The sequence below is a fragment of the Populus trichocarpa genome, chromosome 6 (assembly GCF_000002775.5).
Source record: "Populus trichocarpa isolate Nisqually-1 chromosome 6, P.trichocarpa_v4.1, whole genome shotgun sequence".
Taxonomy (NCBI): Eukaryota; Viridiplantae; Streptophyta; class Magnoliopsida; order Malpighiales; family Salicaceae; genus Populus; species Populus trichocarpa.
The window spans coordinates 26,815,779-26,825,781 of record NC_037290.2 but is presented as its reverse complement, the minus strand read 5'-3'; the positions used below and the strand labels follow the sequence as shown (position 1 = coordinate 26,825,781).

General features: G+C 34.1%; 2 protein-coding genes across 3 annotated transcripts; both read left to right on the top strand.

The window, feature by feature from the left end:
• Positions 1-711: 711 nt before the first annotated feature.
• LOC18100779 (3-hydroxyisobutyryl-CoA hydrolase 1) lies at positions 712-4,092 on the top strand. Of its 2 annotated transcripts, XM_006382129.3 has the most exons (14): positions 712-868; positions 996-1,076; positions 1,252-1,320; positions 1,467-1,530; positions 1,616-1,695; positions 1,819-1,902; positions 2,305-2,389; positions 2,455-2,540; positions 2,629-2,750; positions 2,853-2,913; positions 3,017-3,115; positions 3,217-3,318; positions 3,583-3,624; positions 3,725-4,092. In XM_006382129.3, the coding sequence occupies exons 1-14, from the start codon at positions 809-811 to the stop codon at positions 3,860-3,862; spliced, it is 1,173 nt and encodes a 390-aa protein (XP_006382191.1). In that variant the 5' UTR covers positions 712-808; the 3' UTR covers positions 3,863-4,092. The 2 variants fall into 2 exon arrangements, with proteins under 2 accessions (XP_006382191.1, XP_024459376.1); XM_024603608.2 differs by lacking the exon at positions 712-868 and having other exon boundaries at positions 996-1,138.
• A 1,481-nt stretch (positions 4,093-5,573) lies between these two features.
• On the top strand, positions 5,574-9,904 carry LOC18100778 (RNA-binding KH domain-containing protein PEPPER). Its single transcript, XM_006382128.2, has 6 exons — positions 5,574-6,027; positions 7,218-7,482; positions 7,927-8,075; positions 8,145-8,417; positions 9,029-9,223; positions 9,541-9,904. The coding sequence occupies exons 1-6, from the start codon at positions 5,731-5,733 to the stop codon at positions 9,736-9,738; spliced, it is 1,377 nt and encodes a 458-aa protein (XP_006382190.1). The 5' UTR covers positions 5,574-5,730; the 3' UTR covers positions 9,739-9,904.
• Positions 9,905-10,003: the final 99 nt, after the last annotated feature.

Sequence of the window (10,003 nt, the reverse complement as noted above, 5' to 3'; positions counted from 1 at the left end):
CTTGTATTTACTTGTAATTGCAATTCTTGACCAGCTTAATATTTAAAAAATAAAATTGACAAAGATAATTTTAGGAAAAAACATTATAAAAACAGAAAAAAAACCATGTGGGAAAAAACACTGTAGCAATCAACAGTAATTTTCAAAAAAAGTTACAGTGCTTTCCTAATATATTGTAACTGTAATTTTTAACCAGCTCAATATTAAAAAATAAAATAAAAAAAGATAATTTTGGAGAAAAAAAAAACCATGCGGAGAAACACTGTAGCAATCAACAATGTTTTAAAGAAAAAAATTTACCAAACCAAATTCTCACTCAGCTCAATATTAAAAAAAATCGACAAATATAATTTTGAAAAATAAAAAAATAAAATAGAAAAACTATGTGGAAATACATCGCAACAATTCACAGTATTTTAAAGAAAAAAAATTATAAAGCAAAAATTTTAACCAGGTCAATATTTAAAAGGTAAAATCAACAAAAAATAATTTTGAAAAAAAAAATAAATAAAAAATAAATAAAAAATAGGAAAGTTGAAAAAATAAAAAAAGAAGAAGAATCACTGTGGATTACTATTATAATCCACAGTGAAATGTGGGTGGAGGCCCCCCCCTAATAAGAAATTCGGTGAAGTGGGACTTCCTTCTTCGACTCAAGATGCATTCATGGCTGCCCAAAATTTGACCAGTCAGTCTGTTGTTTTCTAGTGGCTGCTAGTGTTTATAAAAGGCTTGTTTTTTTTGAGTCGTCAACAACAACAAGGCTAGTTTGCCAACTTGTGTTTTGGAAGCAGGAGAGTAGACTGTCATGTCAGTTCCATCTCTAATGGCTATGATCCGGCATTCCTTCGACAAGGATGTTGATCAGGCACATGCACTTTCCATTTTCATTTCTCTGTTGCCTCATTTCTTTGCGATTTTAAACCAGAAAAGATTTGCAGCAGAAAGCAATGCTTAATCAGTTTCTTTTCATGTGATCATTTTTTATCCTCTAGGTGCTATTTCAAGGAAATTCATATGTGAAGAAGATCATATTGAACAGACCACAGAAATTAAACTGCATCAACCATCACATGGTAGATAGATCCTTTCTTCCTTCGAGTATATTGTACAAAGAAAGAAACATGATTCCTTTCAGGTGTAATATTACACGTTTTCCCTTTTACTTCAACACCATCAACTTTCTTTGTCACTAACCCGCTCATAAGAACAAAAAAACCTTGATATACTAATTATTTATTTTGTTGACAGATCTCTGAAATGACAAAGAAGTTGAAAGTCTACGAGATTGATCCTGAAGTCAAAGTTGTGGTATTGAAGGTATAAGTGATTAGAAAATCTGCTAGAATATGAATCATATATTAATTAATTAACTTCACAGTACCTTATTTAACTCTATCTGTATTATCCGTTCACGTTTCACTGATGCACTATTGTCTATCCATACTCGGCTGCATCTGATGCAGGGAAATGGAAAGGCGTTTTGTGCAGGTGGTGATGTTGTGGCATCGTATATTTATATGGTCGCAGGTGAAAATCATCTTCAATGAAACCTTCAAGTAATAAGCAAATGTTTGATGCTATTTATTAATGTTTATCTTCTTGGATGAAACAGGGCATTGGAGTTATGGGGCAAATACTTACAAGAAAAAACTCATTCTGGACTATGCAGTTGCCACATATGGAAAGCCTGTGGTATGCATACAAGATTATCTGGCTCCATCATTATGCACATTCGAAATGTCAATAATATCCTGTAATTCTTCAGTCTAATTATCATTTGGAATAGATTTTGATGTATGCTATTGGACATTGAAGGTTGCACTCATCGATGGAATCGTGATGGGGGCTGGTGCTGGGCTATCTATGCATGGAGCATTCAAGATTGTCACTGAAAATACTGTATGCTTCTGCTATATTTTAATCCCTTTGACAATTTACAGAGTTAAGGCCTTCTGATGGAAACTCAAGTAGGAATAGAAGGTTTCAGAAAAGTTTCCGAAAGGTTTTTGGTATTTTATTTCTTATTGCTTTATTTCATGATGAATGTTCTAAGATGTTAACCGATAAAAATAACCCTAATATATATTAAAATATAACCTAACATAGTTGATTCAAATAAGAACTCAGAACTCTTTCAAAACCCTGAATTAACTCCTTAAGTTTGAGATCCTAATCCTGCCGTTTTTTACTTCAAATTAGACTCTCTGCTGTAATTTTGAAGATCCTTGGTTCTCATCACCTTCATGTAACTAGTTTCATGTGTGCATCAACTCCTTTTGATACATGAACTTGCATATACAGGTGTTTGCTATGCCAGAAACAGCAATAGGACATTTTGTTGATGTCGGGGCATCGCATTTCCTTTCCAGGCTCCCTGGGTTTCTTGGTAACTACTTAAAATTAACCCTATCTACTTCAACAATATCTGTACGAATTTTCATTTTTGTTTAGGTGAATATTTGGGACTTACTGGAACTACGATAAGAGGGGAAGGTATGGTTGCATGTGGCCTTGCAACTCATTTCGTCCTCTCAAAGGTAATGCCTTGGAAATTTATATGATTGTGTATATTTTCTTATATACCTTCAGGTTGCATAATTCAAACCTTTCTTTCTCTTTGCATAGGATCTCCATTTAGTGGAAAGTGCTCTGGATGAAGTAACTTCTTCTGATACCAACAAAATTTCTAAGATCATTAGCAAATTTGAGCACAAACCAAATGTGAAACAGGACGACGTTTACAGTAGGTATAATCATCAGGTTCTTCGAAAACATTTATCTACTTTCTCCGTTATCTTATATTGTCTCCAAGATTGTTCCTGAATTCTGAATGTCCAATCATTAAACAGATTGGAGATTATTAACAAATGTTTCTCAAGAAAAACAGTTGAAGAAATACTATCATCACTGGTAAGCTCTTATATATACATTGCAGAAAGAAACTTACTTAGCATAGAAAGCCTCAATTATTAGGAGTGCTTGCAATATGATGCAGTTTGACTTGTTCTATTAGGAGATTGAGGCAGGAAATAGAGCAGACAAGTGGGTTCTAGAGGCAATAAAATCCATGAAGGCAGGCAGTCCGATAAGCCTGAAAATTTCCCTTAAATCGGTATGTAATGAGGGATTTTAAGTCATTAGTATTATATTTTTACTAATTTATTGTATATTTGTTTATATCACGAATTTATAAAATTCTTGTATGTTGATTAGATCAGAGAAGGCCGCATGCAAGCACTTGATCAATGCCTCGCCCGTGAATATAATATTTTTTGTCACATTATGAGAAGAACAGTGAGCATTGATTTTTTTGAGGTGATTGAAATATCATAATAATAACCTAAATATTAGCATGTAAGATAACATAATATTTGGTTATTATCTAAATGAGACATAATTTTCTATAATCTATATTTTAAAATTATAAAAATACACTTTAAAATTATTATAAAGATATTTATTTTATATTTTCATCCCCATCTCTTCAATTAAACATAATTTTATCTTTATTTATTTATAGCTGTCATTTTTATCCCATAACATTAACCAATGAAAACCTAATTCAATTCTTTCCTACAGGGAATAAGAGCCAAGTTCCTGGATAAAGACGAAAATCCCAAGGTACATGCATGGAGCATTACCATGTGCGTGATATTGCTCTGTATCCATGACATATATACACAAACCAATGATCAAATTTCGATTTCTTGTGTTCTAACAGTGGGAGCCTGCAAGATTAGAGCTAGTGAGTGATGAAATGGTGGGCCAATATTTCTCCAGAGTCGACGAAGATGACTGGGAAACCCTTCAACTTCCTGCTAGATCCAGCTCAGTTGATATTATGAGGCCAAGACTTTGAAACTAGGAAAATAAAAATAATATCCATCAGTACTTCACCATCCTTCAAAGCCAGTCCTCCTAGCTTATGTATCTTTAATTCCAGGACAGGAAATGTCTGCTCAAAATCTGTAGAATATATTACAGAAAAGATGTTAAATTAACCTCTAGAGATAATTAAATAATTGAATTTCTCATGGTTACAGTATCTAGTACTGTAAAATTAAAGAAAATGGAGGTTATTATTTTTAATTAGCATCAACAATATAAACCCTAAACAGTATATATTGATTGCTGAATAATGGGTTTTACTAATTCTTGTTTTCATTATTTAATAGTTTGCAATTGTACACAATCATTTAAGATGTAAATTAATAGGTAATTGGTTGATTAAATAATTGAAACTCTCATTCCTGGAAAAGAATAAAGAAAACCCATTTTCTACTTTAAGCTGACAAATTAGGCACAGAACCAACTGCAGATCAAGTTGGAAAAGGAAAGGGAAGATTCTCAGATCAGTGAGGTAAAATCATGGCGTTTCAACCATAAATCATTGTTAGCTTTCTCCATGCCTCGATCATCAGCTGATAAGAGCTATCCAGAATAAGTTGCTCTCCAGGGTTCCTGCTCAGACAGACCTATCATCTTGTTTTTTTTTCTTTTTTTCCCTTCATGTTGCCCCACCACTTTCGACATGTATGTGACCTCCGCTGGTGACCAGATGGACGTAAACATCAAGAATCTAGCCAGAATTTCATCATATATATATATATATATATATATCTATATAGAATGTTAATTAAATTGGTTTAGATTATTGTGCTTAATTGGCATTTAATTAGTAATTGGATAGTGGATTAAGATAAAGGAGTTTCTCATAAAACAAAAAAGTAATCAGTTTGTCATTGAAAAAAATACTTAATGTGTTGTTTCTTAAATATATTTGGATTGAATGGTAAAAAAATCAATAAAAAATAAAAATCACTCTAATCAAACAGTAATAGAATGCACTATCAACAAATTTCAAAATCTCAATTCAAAAAAGAATTAAAACATATATTTGATTGTTGAGTTTAAACAAGAAATTGATGTCACACAAAACAAACATTTAGTTGTAGTCATTTTGTTCATTTTAAAAATCTCATTAATTTGATTAATTTAGGATGAAAAATATAATATTCTAAAAATTAATTGCAAAATAAAATAAAAATCAAACTATGCAATGATCTTCTTAGTATCTTGAAAATAACAAATTTTGAAAAGAAATAAAATCAAAGTAACAAAAAAAATTACTCAATTATTTATTTTTAAATGTTAAAAATAATAAAATTCAAAATGAAACCTCTCCTTCATTATATAAATCTTGATTTCAACTAAATCAATTCAATAATCTAATTTAAACTAGTCTTTGTATCAAATCAAATAGAATTTAACTTTGTAAAACTTGATCCAACAAGTAATTGAAATTGCTATACTATTTAGTATCAAAATATATATGAGATTTCGTTTAACTTTTTATTTTTGCCTTTTAAAACAATTTATTTTAATTTTAAAAATAATCCTAAAATAACATTATTTTAAATAAATGGGATGAATTCGGGTTAATTCACCCCATTCATAATCTTGGCTTCAAGCCGAGTTATAAACCGGACTGGTTTTTATAACCACGTATTCACCCAATTCTCATAACTTAGGTTTCAAGCTGAGTTATAAACCGGACCGGTTTTTATAACCATGTAAAAAAACATACCCGATTTCTTGTCAACGACACAAATTACTCACTGCCCCTCTTTCTCTCTCACACAGAACCATTACGTAAACCCTAATTGATCCCAAACTTCTTCGATTAAACCCTAATTGAATTCCAAATTCTCTCAATCAATCACCAAAATGGACTTAACAGCCACAACAACGCTCAATTCAGATCCAAAAGAAGCAAACGCCGTTAACAAACAAGCAGAAACGGGAATGGATGCAGCGACGGAGGGAGGAAAGCAACAGGGACAACCAAAAGGATCAGAGAAGTGGCCGGGATGGCCAGGAGATAATGTGTTTAGGTTAATAGTGCCGCTATCGAAAGTAGGAAGTATAATTGGACGGAGAGGAGAGTTGGTGAAGAAGATGTGTGATGAAACACGAGCTCGCATTCGTATTCTTGAAGGTCCCCTTGGTATTTCTGATCGAATTGTAAGTTAAAGTTTACTCCTCTTTGTTTTTTTTATTTGTTTTTTGTTTTTTTGCAATTTTAAGCCTTTGTGCTTTTGTGGGTTTTTGCAACTTGCGGGGTTTGGGTGGTAAAGGTAGTGCCTTTTGTGTGAAAGATGGGAATTTTTTTTTTTTTTGAACTGAGAAGGATCAAGATTTGGAGTGTTTTGGGGTACAGGTTGTTGAGTTCAATGTATCTGTTGGCAGTTTGAGTTTTGTTGCAGCTTAAAAGAAATAAGATTGAGCTTTGTTAGATTATGTTAAGAAGAATCGAGCTTGGTGTTATTTTGAGCATTTTTTTTCAGTTAAATTGTGAAATCGGTTATGATTTTTTGGTGTTATAATGACAAAATCATGCTATGGAAAATCTGTTATGAATTGTTAGACATATATCCCATGTTTACGAGCTTGAATGAGCTGTATTTGGAAGTCTAATGCAGCCAAAATGAAAGCTCCTTAAAGCTGATTACTTTGTTGAATTCAATAGGCCTTGAAGGGAAGCTTGGCTCGTTCTACTGTTGATGAATGGATATAGGATTGAAAAGCTCGTAGCTTTAATCTTAGAAGGCAAACCCTAAGAGCAGTTGAATTAACTTTTAGAACTGAGTCAAGATTTGGAATGTTGTGTTCAGATTTTGGAATTCATTCTGTTGAATTTGAGATGAAGTTGAACACATCTCTTTTAGTGGCTTTGAGTTTTCAAAAAAAAAAAAAAGGACTTAGTTAGATTATATTAACAAGGGTTGAGCTTGGTGTTATTTTGAGTGATTTTTTTCAATATAAATGAGTTAGTGTGAAAAAACAAAATCATGAAATAGAAAAGTGTATATGAATCATTAAATATATGGCCCATGTTCTTGAGCATGGATGAACGCCATTTGGAAGTTCAATTCAACCCAAATAGAAACTCCATCGTGGGTTCTGTTTGCATGCTATAAGAAGCTGAACTTAGCCTTCATTGTGTTTGCTTGTTGAATTTAAAGTCCCTAAGGGAGGTGTGGGCTGATTCTACCGTTGGTGAATGAAATAAGATGGAAAAGCTCTGATCTATTTGTAAATAGCCATTATGAGTTGAACAGTATGAATTATTTATGTTGTGATTTTCTTTGTATTGTGTCCCAATTCTGCTCCCTGATGGAACTTCTGTGATTGATGTAGATGTTTCTTTTCAGGTTCTGATTTCTGGTAAAGAAGAGCCAGAAGCTCCACAATCTCCTGCAATGGATGCTGTAATGAGAGTGTTCAAGCGTGTGAGTGGTCTATCACCTGGTGAGGGTGACAACACCGGTTCAGCTGCTGCTGCTGCTGGCTCTGCATTTTGTTCCATAAGGTTACTGGTTGCATCTTCACAGGCAATAAACTTAATTGGGAAGCAAGGATCCATAATCAAATCAATACAGGAAAACACTGGTGCAGCTGTGCATGTTATGGCAGAAGGTATGCTTCAAGCAATTATTTTCTTCTTTAATTAAGCAGTTATATTTGACCAAGTTGCATTTCCTTGAAAAATATTTTGAGCAGAAATTATTGAGGTAGTTGTGTGCTGTGCTGTGCTATCTTTCTATTCCTTGTTAAATATTTACAGCTTCTATTTCAAACTTCGCGTTCTGTTCCTGTGTGTTGTTCCTCAATTTTTGTTTACCAGTTTTAAGCCAGCTTTTAGAATACAGAATGTCTGTATAGACCCAAAATCTAAGCAACTTAAGTCCAGTTTTCACTAAAAGATTGTGACAGTTTAATATTATGGTTCCCTGGGCTCGGTTTTCTGAGGCCCATTGCCAGGATTGCTGTATTGGTAACTTCTATATGCACCATTATTTATCCGATTTCTTCTTCTTTTTCATGAACAGTACAAACTCTGATGCTCCTTTTTCCTCGTAGATGAGTTACCTTCATATGCTACTTCAGATGAGAGAATTGTGGAAATACATGGTGAAGCTATGAAGGTTTTTAAAGCATTAGAAGCAGTAATAGGACAGCTAAGGAAGTTTTTGGTTGATCATAGTGTCATTCCTATATTTGAGAAAACTGTAAGTTACACTTTAATGTTACTGGATTATGGTTGTGAGAATTATGAAGTAACCCGAGTTCTTTTGCAGTACAATGCAACAATTTCACAGGAATGCCCTGCAGATGCACGGCCTGATATTGCTCAGCCCTCACTACATTCTGCTTATGTTCCCACAATTCCAAGTGGGATTGCTTCTGATTATTCCCTATCTTTCAAGCGGGATCCGTCAATATATGAACATGAAACACAATTTGAACACAAAATCTCACAACCTGGATTGTCAATTTATGGACAAGATCCTGGAATTGTAGGGTTCCGTTCAACTGGACTTGGTCGCGCTGCTGCTCCTATTGTAACTCAGGTTGGTTTAATTATCCAGTTCTTATATTATGGTCCAATATGATTTTGAATTTCTTGGCTTACATTAGGAGTCTGATTGGTTATAGTTCTTCATGACATGCATGCTCATGTCAAAAAATGTGATGTTTATATTTTCCTGTGTTTTGGCAGCATGCCAAAGACTGGAAAGCCCTCATTATTTTCCTGTGCTTTGGCAGCATGCCTCGGGCTGATTGGTCATGGTTCTTCCTGACATGCACGCTCATGTCTAAAAAGCCTGCCATTTATTTTAGAACATTTCTGGCTCCTAAAAATTTGCTATTAGGAAAATGATTCCCAAATTCCATGCCTCTTCTGCCCCCGCTTCTTTGAATTTCATGTTTTTTATTTATATTTCTATGCCCCAGCAGCATGCCCAAGACTGAGAATTTAATTGCAACGGGGAAACTGACAAGACATGTTAGAATGTGTGGCTTAACAGTTCTGTTTTCATTTTTTCTTGTAAGATCTTTAGAGCAAGCATGCTCTGATCATTTGAAATATCATTTGTTTTTGTCATGGTTTACTTTGCTCTTATATCACGTCTCCATGTTACCTGGGATTGATTGAGAACACTTTTACTATCTAATTCAGGTGACACAGACAATGCAAGTACCTCTGTCATATGCTGAGGATATCATTGGTGTTGCTGGATCTAATATTGCCTACATTCGCCGTACCAGCAGGGCAATCCTTTCAATACAAGAGAGCAGAGGATTGCCTGATGAGATCACTGTGGAAATTAAGGGCACCGGTGCTCAAGTTCAGATGGCTCAACAGCTTATTCAGGTAGTTTTCTTTAATAATGAGACAGGGTAATTTTGCTACCTGCCAACATTTTTCCTCACCACTGCCCACCTCACACTCCCACGCTTGCATTTACATTTGTCTGCTTTGAGTGTCCATGTGCATGCACATTTGGACCTAGAATTCGTTCATTTCCACATTTTGGGTCTAAGGTGCCCAGCATAAAATTTTGATACTTGAGGACGTTCTGTTTATGTTCAAATCATAGAAATTTGGCAATTTTACCATCAGAGAGGCAGCCTTAATTGATTAGTCTCCCTATGACCTGCCTCTAATGTCTTGAATCTTCATGTTTGCAGGAGTTCATTACTAATCACAAGGAACCAGCGTCAAGCATGTATGGGAAGATAGATGCGGGATTAAGTGCATATTCACATATGGCAGAAACCGGCTACCCTTCATCTTCGTTTACATCACATCTAGGAGGGTATGGATCCTCAAGTATGGGAGGGTATGGATCGCCTGGTGCAGGAGGTTACAACAATTATAGATTTTGAATGTTTGTCTGTGCAATGCTCACATTGGATACTTGTTTCAGCAATAGTAATTTGAAAAACTTGAGCCCTTTATTCACTGTTTTTTCAGTGATAGCTATTTCAGAAATAGTGAGTTTTGATGAAAAATCTCTGAAGCGATTTATTATTATTTTATTTTATTTTTTAATCCTTGGGGGTTTGGTTTTGAACCTCGGCAATTTCATATAGGTTTTCGCTCAAGTCCTTAACTACTGGATTAATGTCTCGTTTAAATGCAATTTTAATT

Coding starts and splice junctions, on each gene's coding strand:
- LOC18100779 (XM_006382129.3), top strand. CDS start 809: ATGTCAGTTCCATCTCTAATGGCTATGATCCGGCATTCCTTCGACAAG. Junction 1,531..1,615: donor GTATATTTATATGGTCGCAG/GTGAAAATCATC, acceptor TGGATGAAACAG/GGCATTGGAGTTATGGGGCA. Junction 2,390..2,454: donor CAGGCTCCCTGGGTTTCTTG/GTAACTACTTAA, acceptor ATTTTTGTTTAG/GTGAATATTTGGGACTTACT.
- LOC18100778 (XM_006382128.2), top strand. CDS start 5,731: ATGGACTTAACAGCCACAACAACGCTCAATTCAGATCCAAAAGAAGCA. Junction 6,028..7,217: donor TTGGTATTTCTGATCGAATT/GTAAGTTAAAGT, acceptor GTTTCTTTTCAG/GTTCTGATTTCTGGTAAAGA. Junction 8,418..9,028: donor CTGCTCCTATTGTAACTCAG/GTTGGTTTAATT, acceptor TATCTAATTCAG/GTGACACAGACAATGCAAGT.